At 39.8% G+C, this 20,082-nt stretch overlaps 1 protein-coding gene across 6 annotated transcripts in view; it reads left to right on the forward strand.

Moving 5' to 3' along the window:
* Positions 1-317: 317 nt before the first annotated feature.
* CD38 (CD38 molecule) overlaps positions 318-20,082 on the forward strand; it is an 82,413-nt gene continuing 62,648 nt past the window's right edge. For 3 of the 6 annotated variants that reach the window (XR_014023218.1, XR_014023219.1, XM_081303553.1), the window contains exon 1: positions 322-740. Coding sequence is in view for 4 of the 6 variants with exons in the window: in XM_081303553.1 (XP_081159679.1) it covers positions 487-740 (254 nt within the window). In the remaining 2 variants the exon portion in view is untranslated. Of the gene's footprint in view, positions 741-20,082 lie in introns of all 6 variants that reach the window. The other 3 variants (XM_081303550.1, XM_081303552.1, XM_081303551.1) reach the window with 2 other exon arrangements.

Consider the following 20,082-nt stretch of genomic DNA (forward strand, 5'->3'; position numbering starts at 1 on the left):
ACTCCCAAGGAGAAGGCATTGTGTGAACACAGAACAGTCCATAAAAACCCTTCATGTGTAGAGACAATACCTTTATTTATTGATTTGTTTATTTTATGTGATGCCTTCACACTTCAGGAAGTACACACAGCTCAAGTGTGAAGGAAAAGGTTGATAGAAGGTGCTGGTGAAGGAGTGTAAGGCATTACACTCTGTTATCAGGCATCTGCAGAGGGTAACAGTGTCAGCAACGGCCTCTCTGGAGATTGAGAGTCTGGGTTCAACAGCTCAGGAGTCTGGAAGCCAGAGGCTAAAGCGGTTGACATCTTATTGGTCCAGCCACCCACCCGCGGAACTCTGAAGCAGGGGATTGGGGTGGGAAAGGAAGCCTAGAAGAGACAAGTGAAAGCACAGGGGGAGGTGCAGTCTCAGACCCGCCACATTGTCCTCTCTTCCTGCCCAGCTGGCCTCTCCTCCAGCTTAGCTCAGCCGCCTGCATTCAGCCCAATGTCCAGCTACGAATTCAGCCCCGTGAGGTCAGGGGAGGAACCCTGCTGCCAGATCTCTAAGAAAGCCCTGATTGGTTTCGGCGTCGGGCTGCTGGTGGTGAGCCTCGCGGTGGTGGTCGCGGTCGTGGTCCTGAAGGTGCGCTCGCCACCTGAGCTCTTGGAGTGGCACGGGCGTGGCACCACCAGCCACTTTTCCGAGATCGTCCTGGGACGATGCTTCACTTACACTCAACTCATCCGGCCAGAGCTGAGGTGAGTTGGCATCTGAGGAGCACCGCGGGACACCGCGCGCTGCAGGGCGCGGCGGGACACGGTGGGGCACCGCTGGGCGCGACGTGGTGGGGCTCCCCGCGGGGCACAGCTGGTCACCGCGCGCGGGGGAGCTGTCCAGATTGCTCGAAACAAAGCATCCTCTGTAGCGGATCAGCTGAGAGCCCTGGGGCAGTGCCCAGGACGATTCCGGGCGGACGGCTCCAGGGGCCCCTGCGGGAGCGCTGGCCTTGGGCTCAGTGTGCCCGGCGAGGGCGCGCGGCTCCTTGGCCTGACCCGCTCAGCTGGAGAACTGACAGAGATGTCGGCATCCCGGGCTAGGGGCCCCCAGCCCCGGCCCTTGCCGGGCTTCCGCCCTCCCTGGGTCCCAGCGCTGCTGCAGGGACAGCAAGTTAACTCGCAGGCGCAGGGAGTTGCTGACACTTTCATCTTGGCAAAGTTTCTGTCAGGCCACTTTGCCGGGTAAGTGCCCCGGCTGGGTACAGGCAACACCTGGTTAAGTGGTTGATGGAGCCTGCCGCGAAGGAGGAGGGCGTCAGAAGGATCAGACCGCTGAAAGCACTTTTATTCCTTTATATGAAGCAACACTCCGTGGCATTAAACACAGCAAAAACTGTCAACTTTAAAGACGGAGACATTACTTATAAAGTAAGGTGCTGGGGAATCTGTACAGACCCTTGGAAATGCCACTCAGACGGTTCATTGTGCCTAGCTGCTAACCTCTCTTAAAGGGAAGCACTTTTCAAATTTCTATTTCTAGAGCTTGGTTTTCCCCCGTAGAACCAATTTTTAAAAGTTGTACAGAAAGTGGAAGGAGACGCACGCAGGGGGCCTTGCTCTGGGTGCTGGAGAGGGCAGAATTCCTCCTTCCAGGGACCCCAACTCAGTGCAGGAGGGTGAGAATGCGCATAGCAGATCTGCTCCAGGTATCAGAAGTTTGAAGCGCAAATTGTTCATGTGTACAGACAAAGATCCCGTTAGGTGCTGTATTTACAGATAATTAAATGCTTTGTTGAAAGAGAAACTAGAAGTTGAGGCTTTCCTTCAGGTTGCACTTTAACAGCATTAATTAAATCAAGTAAATCCAACCTGAAATTGTACTGACCAAAAGTAATCTAATTTTTAATTGCATTTTTTTTTAGAGAGAGAGAGAGAGAGAGAGAGAGAGAGAGAGAGAGAGAGAGAGAATTTTTTTAATATTTATTTTTTAGTTTTCAGTGGACACAACATCTTTATTTTTTTTAATGTGGTGCTGAGGATGGAACCCAGTGCCCCATGCATGCCAGGCAAGCGCCTTACGGCTTGAGCCACATCCCCAGCCCCAAATTTCGTATTGATTTAAGAGTTAAAAAAATTTTGGTTGTTCAATTATCTTCAGCAAATCCACACTATTGCTTAGATGAGCACATCCGTGTAGCAAGATAGATTCACATGAAAATTGCATGGCTTGTAATGTTTGTCAGAATATGTGAGATATATATATATATATATATATATATATATATATATATATATATATACACATTTGTTCAGAATAGCCATATATGTATATATATATTTTTTTCAGCTAAATATTAATAAATTAGTATTTATTTAAATCATATTCCAGTTTGAAAGTATCAGAATGCACATTTAAAAAAATTATTTATTTATTCTAATTTGCTATATATGATGGCAGAATGCAATTCATTTTATATTACACATATAGAGTATGATTTTTTCAAGTCACTGATTGTACATAAAGTATTTTCACACCATTCTGTCTTCATACATCTACTTAGGGTATTGATGTCTAACTCATTCCACTAGCTTTCTTACCCCCATGTCCTCTTCTTTCCCCTCCCTCCTCTTTGCCCTATCTAAAGTTCACCATTCCTTCCATACTCTCCCCCATCAGCATTATGAGTCAGCATCCTCATATCAAAGAAGACATTTGGGCTAACTTCACTTACCATTATATTCTCTAACTCCATCCATTTGCCTGCAAATGCCATGATTTTATTCTTTCTTTTTTAATATTTATTTTTCAATTGTAGTTGAACACAATACCTTTATTTTGTTTATTTATTTTTTGTGGTGGTGAGGAACAAACCTAGGGCCTCGCACATGCTGGGCGAGCACCCTACTGCTGAGCCATAAACCCAGCTCCTGGTTTTATTCTCTTTTAATGCTGAGTAATATTTTATTGTATATATATATATATATATATATATATATATATATATATATATATATATATATCCCAAAGTTTCCCTATCCACTCATCTACTGAAGGGCATCTGGGTTGATTCCACAATTTAGCTATTGTGAGTTGTGCTGCTATAAACATTGTCCCCCGTAGTATGCTGTTTTTAAGTTCTTTGGGTATAAACCAAGGAGTGGGATAGCTGGGTCAAATGGTGGTTCCATTCCAAGTTTTTCAAGGAATCTCCATAATGCTTTCCAGATTTGGCTGCACCAATTTTCAGTCCCACCAGCAATGTATAAGGGTTCCTTTTCCCCACATCCTCGCCAACATTTCTTGTTGTTTGTATTCTTGATAGCTGCCATCAGAATACACTTTTAATTCAGAATTCTAATTTTAATTCTCACCTGCTACTATTTTGGTAAGCATCCTTCCAAACATCTCCTCTGTACAAACTCACATACACACAAACACAATTTTGTATAAATGGATTAATAGTAATAAGGTGCTTACTGTGTGCCAGGCACTTAAAAATTTTTAATTGTTCAATTCTTTACAACTATGTGGAGTAGTTCCTATTTGATCTCCATTTTACAGAGTAAGTTGCCCCAAATTAGACTCTAGGGACTGAACACTTGGCCACTGACCTGTACTGTCCACACAGGTTCCATAGGTAGAGTGCCTATATGATTTACTGTCTAGAGACTTTTGAAGTGGAAAGGGGATGTCAACTAATAAGCATGCTGAGTTCATGAGCTTTAGCCAGAACGGAGAATCACCTTGTCCTTGGTTATTTAAGAACAGAAGCTCTGGAATCACACTGCTTGGGTTGAAACCTTGGCTCTGTCACACTGTGATCTTGGAAAAGTTACCCAATTGGTGCCATGGTGTTCTCAACTACAAAAATGAAAACCTGAATGAGGGGACTCACCACATGGACAAAATGTGTCAGATAATAAGAGGCATAATATTGTCCTATAATAAGTGCTTAGGATGTTATTGTTTTGGAAGTGCAACATCTCAAGCACCTTTCCACAGCAATAAATATAGACCAAGGCTGTTTAAAATGGGTGCCTTGTGTTATGTATTTGTGTTACAATCCAGTAAATCAATCCTTCAATGATAGAATGTATTTTGTTTCTATTTTGTTACATTCTTCTTTTTAAATTTTTTTTTAGTTATACATGGTCACAATATCTTTATTTTGTTTATATATTTTTATGTGATGCTGAGGATCGAACCCAGTGCCTCACATGTGCAAGGCAAGCACTCTGCCACTGAGCCACAATTCCAGCCCAACCCTTGGTCTCAGAGATTTTTTAATGTCAATATATATAGGTCAACCTCATTCTTTTTAACATTGCATCATATCTGTATGGTGATATAATCATTTCCAGTCAACAGAAAATTAGTCAGTTTACAATTTTTAAATCCATTGATTCATTCATTCACTCAACAAGTATTTATTGAGCATCTACTGTGTTGTAGGCAGTGATCCAGCCACTGCTGATACAGGAGTGAATGCCATCACAAAGGCTTTGTTCTGCTTGGGAGAAACATGCTCCAGTGAGCATCTTCGTGAGTCTACCTTTGTGCACAGTTTGGAGTGTCTGTAAGACACATTCCTAGTGATAGATTTGTTTGGTTTAAAGGGAAATTCATGCAGATTTTATATTTGCAATATTTTTTTCAAATTTCAGGTATTTCCAAATTCCCTCCAAAACAGGACTATATTTTACAATCCCACATCCACCTGTTGACGGCATGCTTTCCCCAAATCTCTTCATTGCTGAGTATTTTCAACTTTTTAATTATGAGAAAAATAGCATCTGATTGTTCTTTGATTAGTGTGAGTCTAGGCACCTTGTAGGCATTTGTACTTTTATACTTTTCTTGTACATTCCTATTCAACCTGTGGTCGTTTCTATTGAGTTGCTTCTTTACCTGGCCCTATGGGAATTCCTTATATGTAGTAGGTAATATTTATATTACCTACACATATGTGCACACACCACTCATTGTCTTAGAGCCACCTAGAAGCACGTTTTATCGGCAGCATCCTGGGCTTCATTACGACCTTGAGGCCATTTCTGATTTTGAATTCATGTACCAGGAAAGATTGGGATTGACAGTTTTATTTCCACACCCAGCAAATCCTAACTTGCAAACATTTGCTCTTGATTCTGCTTGAAGCCAAGAAGGCTTTCCTCTCTTTGTTTCCGTTTAAAATGTTTTGTTTTATTTTTTTAAAACTACACCGTGAAGTGCCATTGAGATGTCCAGACCATGTTGGCCAAATGATGTCTAGAAAATATGGAGCATGTCACAAATTTGCGTGTCACCCTAGTGGCGAGATCCTGCTGCTCTTCTCTGCATGGTTCCTCCACATCCACCTGGTGGGCACTCGTGGTTCCTTGGAGACCTTTCTTCTTTTGCCTGCCACCCAGCATCTGTGCTAATGCTATAGTGTGCTAGTCAGGGTGTCCAGAGAAGCAGAAATAGTATATGATAAGATAAGAGAGAGATTTTAAGAAACTGGCTTGTTGTGATTGTCAAAGCTGACAATCCAAAAATCTCTGTGTTGGGCCAGCAGGCTGGAGATCCAGGAAGAACTGATGTTGCAGCTTGAGTTTGAAGGAAGTCTCTTGCAGTATTTCCCCTTTTCTCTTGGGAACCTCAGTCTTTTTCTTAAGATCTTCCACTGATTAGATGAGGCCCACTCACATCATGGAGGATCCTGTGTTTTAAAACAGGTTTATTAATTTAAATGTTATCTCATTTTTAAAATACCTCACAGCAGCAACCAGAAGTGTTTGACCAAATGCTGGGTACTGTGGCCTAGTCAACACTCAAACTTAATCATCGTACACATGTTTTAATTTTTCTATTTTATTTCCAGGTGGTATTTTCTGTATTGGTCCCAATAGTCACCAGGTCAGCACAGATTCAAGGGGAAAAGGAACAAATTCTATCCCTCAATGGCTGGGGGGGGGGGGGGAGGGTAACGCGAACCCTGTGCCTGGCTTTAACCCTCCACATTTTTATGTGAGCCTTTTGTTTTCATTTCCTTCTGGTCTTTTTTTTTTTTTTTTTTTTTTGTTCCTCTGATGTGTCTATTACTCTATTTTGCAATCTTCTATTAACTAGATTTACAATGATAAAAATTCAACACACTCCTCCTGCAATACAACCTTGTTGAGTTTAGGAATTTTTGGTCAGTGATATCTTTGGAGGACCCAGAATAGAGCCTAGAATGTAATAAGCGCTATTTAGTTGAATCAAGTGAATGGCAGACAAGCCAGTATATTATACATAATACAAACCAATCCATAATAAATATGCCTCCACAATGAACTTTTCAATATCATTATCCTCAAATCCATCAACTTCTGTTTTAGGATAAAGACTGTTAATTTGGCTTTCATGGAGGAGCTTCTTGGGATTCTTTACAGGTTGTAGGCATTTAACTCATTGCCTGTTCATTTTCTTTGGCTATTCTTCTTCTTTTTTTTTTTTTTTTTTAAAGAACTTCCTATCATCTACAAATCTCATATTCCACCAGTCTGGCTTATTCATTTTTATTTCCTGCTGGGGATTGAACCCAAGGCCTTGTGCATGGGGAGCACACTGTGCCCTGAGCCAGGCTGCCAGCCCCTGCTGGTCTTTAGTGTGGTAGATGGGCACTGAGGCTGGTCCTTGGCTATGAAGCTGAGCTTCCTCCAGAGGGATCAGGTCTGCGTGAGAGTCGGACTCAGGGGATGTGGGAGGAGTCTGGGGGTGGGGAGGACCGTAGTGGTGGTGGGATTCTGCAGGAGGAAATAGAGAGCCAGCACCCAGAAGCAGAGGGGCCTCTAGCGAGGTACCTGGACAGTGTAACTTCAGTTCCACGGATCTTCCTGTCTTGGTGAAGGACAAGTCCAAGTCCCTGTGGAAGAGGGACTTGCGGCCCTGAGGAAGGCTGTGGACTGCAGGCTGCCTGGGCAGGAGCGCAGAGATGGGAGCAGGCATTTCCCTGACAGCGCTCTCCATCACCAGCCCAAGATGGGTGGGCGGGCACCTGAAGGAGGGAGGCCAGATGCCCCAGTGGCCTAGCAGGTGGCTCATCATATTATAGTCCCTCCCCCTCCCCAGCTTTTGTTTCTTTGTTTTGAGGTGCAGAGGATCAAACCCAGGATGCTAGGCAAGCCTTCCACCTGAGCCACGGTCCCAACCCCTGTTAGTCTCTTAGCAGAAGCTGCTAGACTGAGCCCTCGAATGTCCTGATCAGGTCGCTTGAACATGAACGTGAACAGTGAAAGGTTTAGAGAAAACTCTTCTTGCTTGTTCCCTATCTTCTAATGATCCCTTCTGGGCCCACGTTGGCTATCTTGTCCAATTCCTTTATTTTCATGTGACAATTTTTAAAGATTCTCTTTCAATTTTGCTTCTCCTTCCTCTTCAAAATTTCCAGCCTTTCTCAGAGGTAATCTCGAATTTTACTTTCCCGTGCCTCCCATTCTAATGACTTTGGCATTTTATTAAGGTCTACTCAGTAAAATTTGTGAGCACAAAATGAAAAATTCATGCAAACAATTGGAAATTCTAGAGCCCAAATTCCAGAGCCAAAACAAATCTGTGATCTTTATAAATTAATTGTCACAGTTATGTTATTATGATGACAGAAAGTTGATTAATGCAGCCTAACTATAAGAAGTTAAGAATGTCAGCCAAACTTGCCCGGTTCATCACAATCTGAAATCATTTTATAAAGTATGAATTTCAAAAAAATTAAGATCATCGCTTTTCATAACATATAGAATCAATACACACTAAAGATTTATTAATTTATGAGGGGATTAGTAAAATAATAAATTCAATTCAAAGAACATTTTGAAGTACTAAATATTCATAAGTATTTAAAAAAGTATATTAGACTTACTATTGGTATATTAGCTAGGTTTAGAACTGGTTAATTTTCTAAGGAAACTTTGGAAATATCTCTTTTTTTAATCTTACAAAAATTATTTGCATCTCTAAAAGATGATATCTATAGGTTAGCATCTAACTTCATAAGGTTTGTGCTATTAATTAATAGTAAACAGTAATTGAAAACAAATACGTATTCTATCATATAATTAATTATTAAGTAAATCTGTCAAACAATATCTTAGTCCATTTTCTGTTACTATAATGAAATATCTGATATAGGGTAGTGTATAAAGAAAAGAGGTTTATTTGGCTCATAGTTTGGAGGTTTAAGAGGCTGGTGCCTGCTGCTGCTGGGTTCTGTGAAGACCTTCTGACTACATCACAGCATGGTGGGTGGCATCATAAGGGTGGGATCATGAGTGGAAGAGATCTCATAGTGAAACAGGAAGCCAGAGACCAGAGAGCATCCAGGCTTGGTCTTTTTGTAGTAATCTGTGGTCATAGAAACAGACTCGGCATTAGTCCTTCCTGGGGGTGGTGCCCTTCTGCTAGGCCTCCCTTACCTCTTGAGGGTCCTACCACTTCAACACTACCACATGGAGGACCAGATTTCCAGCACATGGCCTTCTGGGATGCACATTCAAACCAGAGTAGCATACCAGGATCACACCGAAAGGACACACTGCCCATCTTTTTTGCCTTCCTTCTAACTTTTAAGTATTTTTGTAACTTTTTTTTCAATAAATACAATCTTCCCTCATTTCCATGGAGGATTGGTTCCAGGGTCCTACAAGGATACCCAAATTAACAGATGCTGAAGAATAAAGTGGTGTGGTATTTGCATATAACCCATTCACATTGCCTTTTATACTTTAGGTCATCTCTAGATTGCTTATATTACCTAATACAATATAAATACTACATAATAGTTGCTATACTATATAGTTAAGAGAATGATAACAAAAAAAGTGTATGTGTCCAGCACAGACACAATTTAAGATATTTTCACTATGCCCTTGGTTGAGTCCACAGGTATGCAGCCCACAGATATGGAGAGCCAACTGTGCTTTTTGAGCTCCTATTGTCCCACAAACCCTTCTAGATCTTGGAAACGTAGTAGTGAACAAAACATAGTGAATTCTTGGAATTTGTGGAAACTTATCTTCTCAAAAGGAGAGACATGGAACAAAACAAGAAAATATATGGTAGGGCAGGTGGGAGAGAGTAGCTAGGGGTGTTTGAAATTTTAAGTATGGTAGTAAAATAAGGAAGGCTTCACTGGAAGGTGATATTTTAGCAAAGACCTAAAGAAAGAGGCAGAGAAGAACCTAAAACGTCTATGGAGTATATCCCAGGTAAAGATAGTAGCATGTGCAAAGGCCCAGGAAACCGTCAAGAAGCCAGTGTGTGGGGCTTTCTGTTATGGAAATCTTCAAACAGATGTAGACTAAAGACAACCCACACCCTTCACCTGTCACTTGACTCCAACAATTATCAATAAATATTCTGCTGTTTTTATCTCACCTGTCTCCTGCTTTTTGTCCCCTAAAGTACTTAAAGCAAATTTCAGATTTTAGAACACCTTATCTGTCAATCCTTCAATTTATATCTCTATGAAAAATCAAACAAATGCTAAAGATATAACCATCATACAATTATCTTACCAACAAAATTAAGAATAATTCCTTAATGTCACTCAATATCTACCCTGTGTTCCATTTTCCATGATCTTCTTTATAATGTAGTTTGATAATTGATTTATTTGAACCAAGTCACATATTGCCTGATGCTGACATGCATCTTACTTTCCTTTATTTTGCAACCATTTTCACTCATTTTAAAAGGCTTATTTATTGAAAAGACCAGGAAATGCATCTCATAGAATTTCCTGCCTTCTGAATTTGGCCAGTTGCATCTTGGTGATGCTGCTCAGCAGATTCCTCTGGTCGATTTTAACCTGGACAGTGAGAGCTGGGTTCGAGTAGGATCAGACTGGGTGTGAACTGGATACTTCCTAGAGAGAGCTGCCCTCCCTTCAGATCTTACCAGGAGGCCGTGATGAGGTTCATTTTGGGAGATGGACAGGGTTGGGTGCTTTGTGCCTGACCCATCCATTATAAAGTTCCACAACAGCTTCCCATTAATTAGCTTAGCAGCAGTTGAGGACCGTGCCATGATCCATTATTTTTGTAGGGACTACCACAGGGATATTTTCTAACTGGAATCTTCCTTCTGCACTTATTTACTCCAATTCTTCTAAACAAAGAGTTTTCTCTCATTCAGTGTTTGGTTCCCCTGAGAGACAGTCCATAAGAAAGACAGGATAGATGCTGGATTCTTTTCCTTTATGATTACAGAGTATTATACTTTATTGATTATTTACCAACTATTGATATGTATCGATTACAGGGTATTACAGAATTACAGAATATTACAGTATTATTGCCAGCATTCTCCAGAGCAACAGAAGCAACAGACTATGTATATAGACAGACAAGAGGGAGCCCAGAGTTCTGAGGTCCAAGGTAGGAGTGTGCCCCAACTCTCAGGGTGAGAGACCAGCTCATCCGCACCTGTTCTCCCAGCCTCTGGCTGAGTAGATGGTGCCTGCCACCTAGAGAGTGGGTCTCTCCACTCGTCTACTGGGTCTCACAGGCTGGCCTCCTCTGGAATCCCTTAATCTATTCAGTCATTAGTTGACACCTAAGGTTCACTATCACAACAAACTCAAGAGTTGAGGCTCCATCAACTTCTAGAGATGATCAACAAATTTCTCTTTTGAGTATCATTATAAACACACAGACTTTTATATATTTGAAGTGTATCAATTCACTGCTGTCACTCTTTTTTTTTATTGTTTAAACTTTTCCATCTTTGGCCAGTAGAGTTCCTTCATGTTATTCTAGGACATTTTAATGACCCTACTTGTTTTTTTGAGTTTCTTTCCTTTTATTTTTGTTTTCTTAAGTTTTTTTTAATGTTTTGTCAAAATAAATTGCCCCGGGCTCATCTGGTAAATATTCTTCCCTAAAACTGGAATTGCCCATTTCTTTAAAGAATCTTAATCATTTTTATTGGGAACAAAATTTATGGACTACGTTAGAGTATTCCTTGCTACTGGGTTGTCATGACTTTCTGGTCTATTTAGAGGATATCCATAGAAAACATTCTTTTTTAGAAGTGACAATTAAGTTATGAGTTCATATATACAACTTCAAAGCAAAGAGAAGATTTTATTTAACATACTGTTTGTATTTCTTTTCTCTTACGCTGGAAATCTTAGTTCCTGATGACAGTAAAATAGTTATATGTTTGCTTTCCTTGTATGTGTTGTATATAATTGTTATATATTTGTATGCATGTATAACTATTATTACCCACAAAAAGTGATGTAAGCTTTCTTTTTAGTTCTTCTGCCCCTTAAAGTACAAGATACGTGACACTAGTGATAAGTAGTTAAGCGACTATTTACTGGTGTGTGGCACCTTAACTAAAGGCTCATTCTGGATGGAGCTCACAAACCATTTAGAAGGTCTTATCATAATTTGGATGAGAGGTGGTTGTGACTTGGGCAGGGATGGCTGATGGAGAGAAGTGGATGAAGTCTACATATATTTTGATAGTAGATCCCATATGATTTGCATATGGGATGTGAGAGAAAAAAGAAGAAAAAACAATGACTCCAGGTGTTTTGAGCTGAGCTAGAAAAATCAATTACCATCTCAAAAAAGGGAAATACTAGGGTGAAGCGAGTTGAGACAGGAATCAGAGGTTTGGTTTTGTGCATGTTGGTGTTGCATTATCCATTGCCATCCGGGTGAAGATGTTGAACCGGAGTTGGACTGTGTGCATCTGGTATCTGGGAGAGGTCGGGGCTGAAGATCTACATTTGAAAGTTAATGCTGTGTAGAGAAGAAAACATTTTGGAAGGAGGAAGAGTGATCCGCTCATTCAGGTGATTCTCAGGGGTCAAACACGATGAAGACTGGAAGTGGACCAATGGATTGATTATTGACAAGATCAGTTAGAAGCAGTGGTCGACATGAAAGAATGTCTGGAATGAATTCCAAAAAAAGATGGAAAGAGAGAGAAATTGGAGACTGTGCACAGAGATGCTTGCAAAGGATTTTGCTGGAAAGAATGGAAATAAGGTAGTGGTTAGTTGGATAAGCAGAGGTTCAAGATGAAAGAAATTGTGGCTGGTTTGAGAAATATCTGCTTTTAAGTAGACTGAGAAGTCATCTAAGCCAAGAAGGCTTCCAGATTTCTAGAATTTCCTACAGTCTTTTGCAATTGGCTTGCCAATATCAAATTCAGTAGCATTTTGAAGTGACTCACTTATGGTCATTTTAATCAAACCCTTAATTCTCATAGGAAGAATTTTTTTTCTTTGTCCACTTATAAATTCATGTACAATTTAATGAAGTTCTGTATTTGAATAAAAATGCCAAGCATAAACATATTTATGAAAAGTCTGACAACCAAGTGGCTGACAGCTGCTAGATATAGTAGAGAGTGGCTTGGACGGTGTTGCAGGCTGCTTCACAGAGAGCCCACAGTGCCGAGTAGTACTGTGAGTCCATTAAATAAGGGTCAGTGAAGATTTTTTTTTCAATAAATGAATTTATAATTAGCCAGGCTTTATTGCCCTTAAAATAACCTCTTAGCAATGGATCAGATAAGAAAAACCACAAAGGCATGAGTTTTCTTAAATGAGGAATGGTGGTAAGAATAGATATGAGGTGCTGAAGGAGAATAACAGGAACCGGAGTGACAGAGAAACCAAGAATCAGCTTCCTGTGTGTTTGTGTGTTTCAAAGACCAAGGGGTGAAGAGGGGAGAGATGGTTATGTTCACTGATGTCTGTAGTTGATCTGCATAGGGATTAGAAGATCATTTTTATTTTTTTTAGCAAAATATCACAAATAGATATACACTCTAGTAGAGAGGATGGTGAAAATCTTATTCTTGAGACAAACAAAAAATTGGAGGCATAACTGGAACAGGAAATTAACATTGTTGTTCTCTTCAGTGACTGATGTTTTTCTGATGATAAAAGTGAAATGTACCCAGTGTCAGACATTTGGGGAAAATGAAAAAATAGAGAAGAATATAAAGTCACTTAACTCCCAAAGTAGAATTATAAATAGTGAAGAATACCACACTTTAAAAATACATATGTAAAAAAAAAATAAAAAAAAATAAAAAAAATAAAAATACATATGTAAAGCTTAAGGAGATCTACAAAATACTTACTGCTTAAATACTACTCACCATACATAGTTTTCTAAACAATTTGAATTTCTTTTATGCTGTGGTAGTTTTAAAAAACGGCTGAGCTCCACTTTCTACTTTCTACTTCCTGTTAGGATGTGCCAAACAGGTGCATCCATGCTACAGAAGGTTATTCTACATAGTTGATCTTTAGATGTTTTAAAAGGACATTAGAAACTCCTCCAGGGTATGTTTTTGCTGGACCATGGTCCAAGTTTTCCTTGATATTCCTTTTATTATAAGTACCTTTGGCATCAGTTAAATCTTATGGAATTCATAGTAAAGCTGCTTCCCAGTTATCTTGTTTCCTAGGCATAAGAGTTTACTTATGGATTTATTTGTAGTGGTCATTAAATCTCCTTGGTAATTCTTCAAGGACAAAGAAAGATTGAAATCAGCATTGAAACTGGGAGAGATTGAGATCCACAAAGGAATGATTGAGATTTAGATCAAGTACAACTGATGACATTTTGGAGACCTGCTTTAATGATTTTGTATACATTACTTTTCAAAAGTACTCTGGAATCCCAGGATGTGAACATATCCATTATAGAGAACTGTACACTTTCCATTTACCAAGTCTAGTTTTCTTCATTCTTCACCCATAAGGGACCTCCTTTTTCTCCTTCTGTATTTTCATATCTTTCTTTCATATTGCTCAGTCAATGTCTCTTCTCAAATTTTTAGTGTGAAAATGTTAAGTTAGGAGCAACTTAAACACATTGAAATGTCCATGGAGAAATATTGCAAATACCTATTTACCCACCATGCAAAGTTCATAGACAGTGAAATTTTGCTGTATTTGCTTTACTTTTTTTCTCCTAGTTTTTAAAGAAATAACATCACAGTTAAAATATCCCTCCCTTCACATTAGATTGTGTAGAGAGAAGTGATGGGAGAGGAGGGGAGGGGAAGGGGGGAATGGAAGGACAGCACAATAAAATAGATATTATTATTGCTGTGGGTATATATGTGACTGCATGACCAATGTGATTCTGCAACCTGTACACTCAGAAAAATGAGAAATCATATCCCATCTGATTCAAATGTATGATATGTCAAGATCATTGTACTGTCATGTGTAACTAATTAAAACAAATAAAAAAATGGAAAAAAATAAAATAAAATATCCCTTCCTCCAGTTTCTTTTTCTCTTTCCTTGGAGGCAAATACTGCTACTTGTTTCTTGGACATCTTTCTAGAAAGAATCTCTGCCCTCATGATGGTATATGCATCTGTTCTTTTCTTACACTTATTCTCTCCTCTGGGTCTCACTTTCCTGGCTTGGCTGTCAGCACAGCTCTGTCTCATCCTATCAGGCACTTAGTATTCCATTTTACAAATTTACAGCACTCTAGCTTTCTATCTGTGGACATTCCCATTGTTTAAATCCTGTGGTAGAATTCTTCTGTGTGTATGTGTGTATGTGCATGTGTGGAAACTAGAATCCTATTACTGAGTTAAAATGTGCAATACTTCTAATTCTTAAAATATCAGATTTCTCCTCATGTGTCAGTTCTCTTCTTGAGGTGATGAGAGTTTCTATTTCCCCACACCCTCCCTCACAAGGTGCCCTCAATCTGATTATGATGAGAGAAGATGTTAACTCAGTTTCATTTTAGTTTGCTTTTATTATGTGTATTTGCCTCGCAGAACTATTTTTTTCCATTTAACAATATATTTTGGTAATTTAAAAACAATAAAAATTAATACATACTGGCATATGAGTCCTAGTTCATGGATTTTAATTGCTCCATAGCGTCCTGAGACTCCATACCATATGTCCATCCATCTAGCCTCTTATTCTCGAGTTTTTTATGGCATAAATAATGCTAAAACATATCATTTGGCCATATCATTTGTTCTCTTGGATTTTTAACTAGAGGTAGAGTTCCTAAGTTACAGAACAGGCTGTCTTTACCTTTCCTGGGTGTGTTAAGTTTGCCAGGACTTCATAACAGAGTCCCACCAGTCAGGTGGTTTCAACAGCAGAAATGCACTGTCTCAGAGTCTGGAGGCTGAATATCCAAAATCAAGGTACCAGCAGGGCTGATGCCTCCTGGGGACAGTTGAGGAGGCTCTAGATGTGCCCTGCTCTGCTCCTTGCTCGTGGATGGTGCTCACTCTGCCTTCAGCTGTCTTCCCTCTGTACCTGTCTGGCTGCAAGTGCAAATTTACCTTTATTTTTTAAAGGGCACAGAGATTTATTTAGGAAAATGGGGAATACACATTCAAGGGAGAACACGGGCCATCTCCAAAGGCCGGCATTTTCCTTTTTGAAAGCACCCCAGTCATATTGAATTAGAACCCACCTTAATGGACTCAGTTTAACTTAATCATACACAAAGATCTTATTTTTGAATAAGGCCACATCCTGAGGTACTGGGGGTGACAACTCGAGTGCCCTTTGAGGAACGCAGTTCAACCCATGACACCTGGTCTGCCAGTTAGGATGCTTTGGGCTGTGAGCAACAGAATGCTCAACGGAGAGAGGCTTCACAGGAGAGATTCTCAACACATAAAACAAGCCACCCAGGAGCAGGGTGGCCCCAGTGTCTGTTCAGCTCTCAGAGGGGGCCAGGCATGTTCTTTCCACTCTTCTGTCTTCCTGGGGTGGCTTTGTCCTTGAGCTTCTTGTCACAAGGTGGCCGCTGCAGTTTCAGGACTAGGATTAAACCTAGGAACAGAGAGCAGGGGGTGGGTGACAGTGTCCTCCTTTCCAGACTCTTATCATCAGGGAATGTTTGGGTTCCCAGAATCCCTCCCATGACTGTTCCGGGATTCCCCTCAGATTTCACTGACCAGCGTGGGGCTATGTGGCTACCCCACGCTCTGAGGGAAGCTGGGGAGTGGGTATTTAACATTTTGAATCATGATAGAAGACATGCTTTGCCAGGAGGGAAGAAGGGTGAAGGAATCTGTTTGAGTAGGGAAACAACTGTATTTGCTGCCACATTCCATAGGTCTCAAATGGTCTCCAAATTTGTTGAATCTATTCCCTTTAAAAAAACAGTGCAAAGTCCTCATTGCCAGACATCTGTGCTATCATTTGGAATTGTCAAGCAAAAAATTTTCCCTATCTCTTTGTGCTTTTCGTTTTAATTTTTCAGATCACTAGCATAGTTAATCATCTTTCCTTGTATTTTTTAGTTAATTTCAGTTTCTTCTGTGAAATGCATATTTATTTCTTGTTCATTTTTATATAGAATTGTCTCCTTCCTTTATACATTCAAATCTTTTGCCAGTTAAATAGGCTGCAAATGAAGTCTCTTGATCTCTAGCTGGACTCTTCCCTTTGTTTCTGGTGTCTCTTGTCTTACTGAAAACTCAAGTGTTATCTTAGTTATATTTTCTTTTATGATTGTGCATTTTTATCTTATTCAACAACTGATTTTTTTTACCTAAGGTCACAGGAAGGTCATATATATATATATATATATATATATATATATATATATATATATATTAATTTTGGCTTTTTACAGTTAGGCCTTTAATTGGTTTGGATTTTATCTTTGAGTGTGATGAAATTAGGAAACTAAACTAATTTCATTCCCATCCCAGATGGATAGGAAGTTGTGTGATGCTGCTTGTGAAACAGAGCATCCTTCACAAGGGCTTCAAGTTGCCATCTCTGTTGCACAACAGGCGTCTCTGTGATCTCTTTCTGGGAGGTCTCTTTTATGATCTGATGTTTATTTATTTTGCCTTCCCCTTATGACTAACGATATCGAACATTGTCTTGTAAGTTGACTGAAGAAAGTATTCAAATATTTTGCCCCATCTTCAAATTTAGTTTTCTGCTTTTACTATTGACTTATGAAAGGTTTATGTACTCTGAACATAAGTCCTTCAGACGTGTACTGAAAATGTGTTCTTACGTTTTGGGACTCGCCTTTTACTTTCTTTAATGGAGATTTTTAGAACAAAGATTTCCTTTATTAACCTAGATAAGATTAAATCTGTTTTTAAAAATATATTGCTTATGCTTTAAGTTTTTAATCTATTTCTAGTTAATTTCTTGTTTATTGGATAAAGTAAGGGTTCATTTCCTCTTCCCTTGGCCACATAAGAAAATTTATCACTACTGAAAAGATTCTTCCCCCCCCACCCCGTTGAATTGCTTTGACACCTTTGCTGAGTATCACATGCAAGTATAGATTGCTTTCTGAACTCTTTTCTATTCCCTAGGTTAACATCTATTCCTTCACCATCAATACATTGTCTAGACCACTCAATCTGTCTGTTAAGCCTTGACGTCAAATAGCCAAATAGCTCTCTGTCTGTGTGTCTGTCTGTCTGTCTTTCTTTCATTGCTTTGGCTAGGTTATTTGTATTTTCACTAAATGTAGAATGAGTGTGTCCATAGTTTTAGCAGAATATGTAGAAATTTTGACTTGGAATCTGTTAAATCTATTGATAGCTTTATATTCTAGTTACCATCTTAATTTTGAGTCTTCCAAATCGTGATTATGGTATGCCTCTCTGTGTCTTTGAGATGTTTTTACATTTCTCTCAGAAATGTTTTGATTTCAAAGTCTTTCATACACTTGTTAAATTTATGGCTCGGTATTTTCTACTTGTACATTTTTATAATTTTAAGTAGAGATATGGGTAGTACATGCACACCCATATGTATATGTTTGTGTGTATTTAGGAGTTTATGTATATATATATATATATATATATACAATTTAATTTAACTAGGTTTTCTAATTGTTTGTTGCTGGAGTATAGGAATGCTATAAGTTTTGAATGCTGATAATGTATCCAAAAGTTCTAAATGGAAATAAACTTAATGTATTTGAGATGGTTTGGACACATAGTGGATCAAGGGCATAGCAGTACAATTTGAGGTCAGGGGTAGCCAAGGACCAGTGCTCATCAAGGTAGAGGTATTTAAATTTCTTTTTATAAAACACATTTCATCAATGATACAATCTTACCCTAGGGCAGATGTCAGTGTTATGCATCCCCATGGCAACACTCAGTTCACCTTATTGAAATCTCTTATTTAATGTCTATACCCTCTGTGCACTAATAAAGGCCTTAGAAGGTGGGGGCTACGTGTGTCTTGCTAATCTCTGTGCCTTTAAAGTCCATAATCCTTTTCCTGAAACACAATAAGAACTTATTGACTAAAATAATGCAAACATAAAACGAATCAAGTTATATTTTATTGCATCTTGTAAATTCATATTTGTAACATTTGGAAATTTTAATGACAAAAAATGATAAATGAGTTTTAAGTGAATATCAGAGTTTGAAGTCAGGAGTTATAGAATGATCAAAAAAAAAGGAATTTCTCTTAAGAATTTGTTTGGCTTTAGAGTTTTGGGAAATTTTTCACTCAAGGAGATGATCAGCAAGGAACTGTCCTGCTTAATGTCCTAAGAAATGGCATTCTAGGTCTTGAAATGGGGATGGTAAGTGAGAACATGGAAAGATAATGCAAGGCTATCACTGTCTTGGTGATGCATTTGTAACATGCTCAAATACAGGCAGTGTTTCCCAAGATCTTCCCCCAAATAAATTCACAAAATGCATGATTTGACATAAATGGAAGAACACGAGGAACCAATAATGGAAATGCGACCCCCACCAACACACACACCCCTGCCTGCGGTCACCAGCCATTACATTTGGAAATTGAAACAGCTCTTGGTGTAAAGGTCCTTACTAATCATTCAAATGGTCCATTCTCAGGCCTCGTCTTCCTGATCCGTGAGGAGCATCCAGCACGGTCATCACTTCCTCCTACTTAATATACTTTCTTCTCTTAGCTTTCAGAAAAATCCATTCTTCTGCTTTTTGTCCAAATTCCTGGTTTCTTGCTTTTAGTCTGAACATCTTAATGTTGGTGATCCTCAAATCTCCATTCTTGATCATATTCTCTGTCTTTTGAACACTGATCTCATATGGTCTCACGGCTTTTTCTTCCTTCTGGGCTCCATACTCATGTGCTTGTCTGTGTATTCCAAGCTTCACTTGGGTGTCTAGTAGACATTTGAAGCTCAGCATGTCCAAAACTGAACACGTGGTCAGTGCTCCCTCCACCCAAATCCTTCTCCATTTTAACTGATGGCAACTCCATCCTTCCGGTGTTTCAGGCCCCAAACCTTGAAATTATCATTGATCCCATATCATTTTGTCTAATACCCTGTACCCAATTCATTAAGAAATCCACAGTGAACCCAGAATGTGTCACTTGTCATTGCCAGACTACTGGGCTAGCTACACTTACCTTCTCCCCTTTTCAGACTACGCTCAACAAACCAGGCCGAGAAATTCTTTATAATTTAAGCAACATCATGTCCTTCTGTGCTCAAAATCCCCTGCGGCTCCTCACTTCACCACAAGTAGAAGTCTAATTCTTTACAATGACTGACAAAGCCCTGCTCCCGGCTTACTCTGCTCCAGCCACACCACCTTCTGGATGTTTCTTGAACAGATTAGGCATTACAGCCTTGGGGATGCTTGTCCTGCCCAGAATGTTGTCTTCCCTTGGGCGTTTGTGTGGTTAAGCCCCACACTTCCTTCAGTTCTTCTCAGTTTTGTCCCCACCTTACTTAATGCTGAATACCGCCATCTCCTCCCCCATAATTCCCGACTCTTACCCTCCTCGTTTCCCCCCTTTTCACATAAAACTTTTATAACTTTCTAGAGTGTTGTTATGGTTTGGATATGAGGTGTCCCCCACCAGCTCCTGTGCTAGGCAAGACTCTTCAGAGGTGACATGATTCGATTATGAGAGCTGTAACCTAGTGAGGTGGGAGGTGGGGCATGGCCATAGGAGGCGGGTCATTTGGGGGCATGCCCTCCAGGGGTGCGTCTGCCCTGTGGTACCTTCTCTCTCTCTCTCTGCTTCCTGGCTGCCATGAGTGGAGCAGTGCTCCTTGGCCATGTCCTTCCACCATGAGGTTCTGCCTCACCTTGGGCCCAGGGCAATGGACTTCA

This window comes from Spermophilus citellus, assembly GCF_964194105.1.
Source record: "Spermophilus citellus genome assembly, chromosome: 8".
NCBI lineage: Eukaryota > Metazoa > Chordata > Mammalia > Rodentia > Sciuridae > Spermophilus > Spermophilus citellus.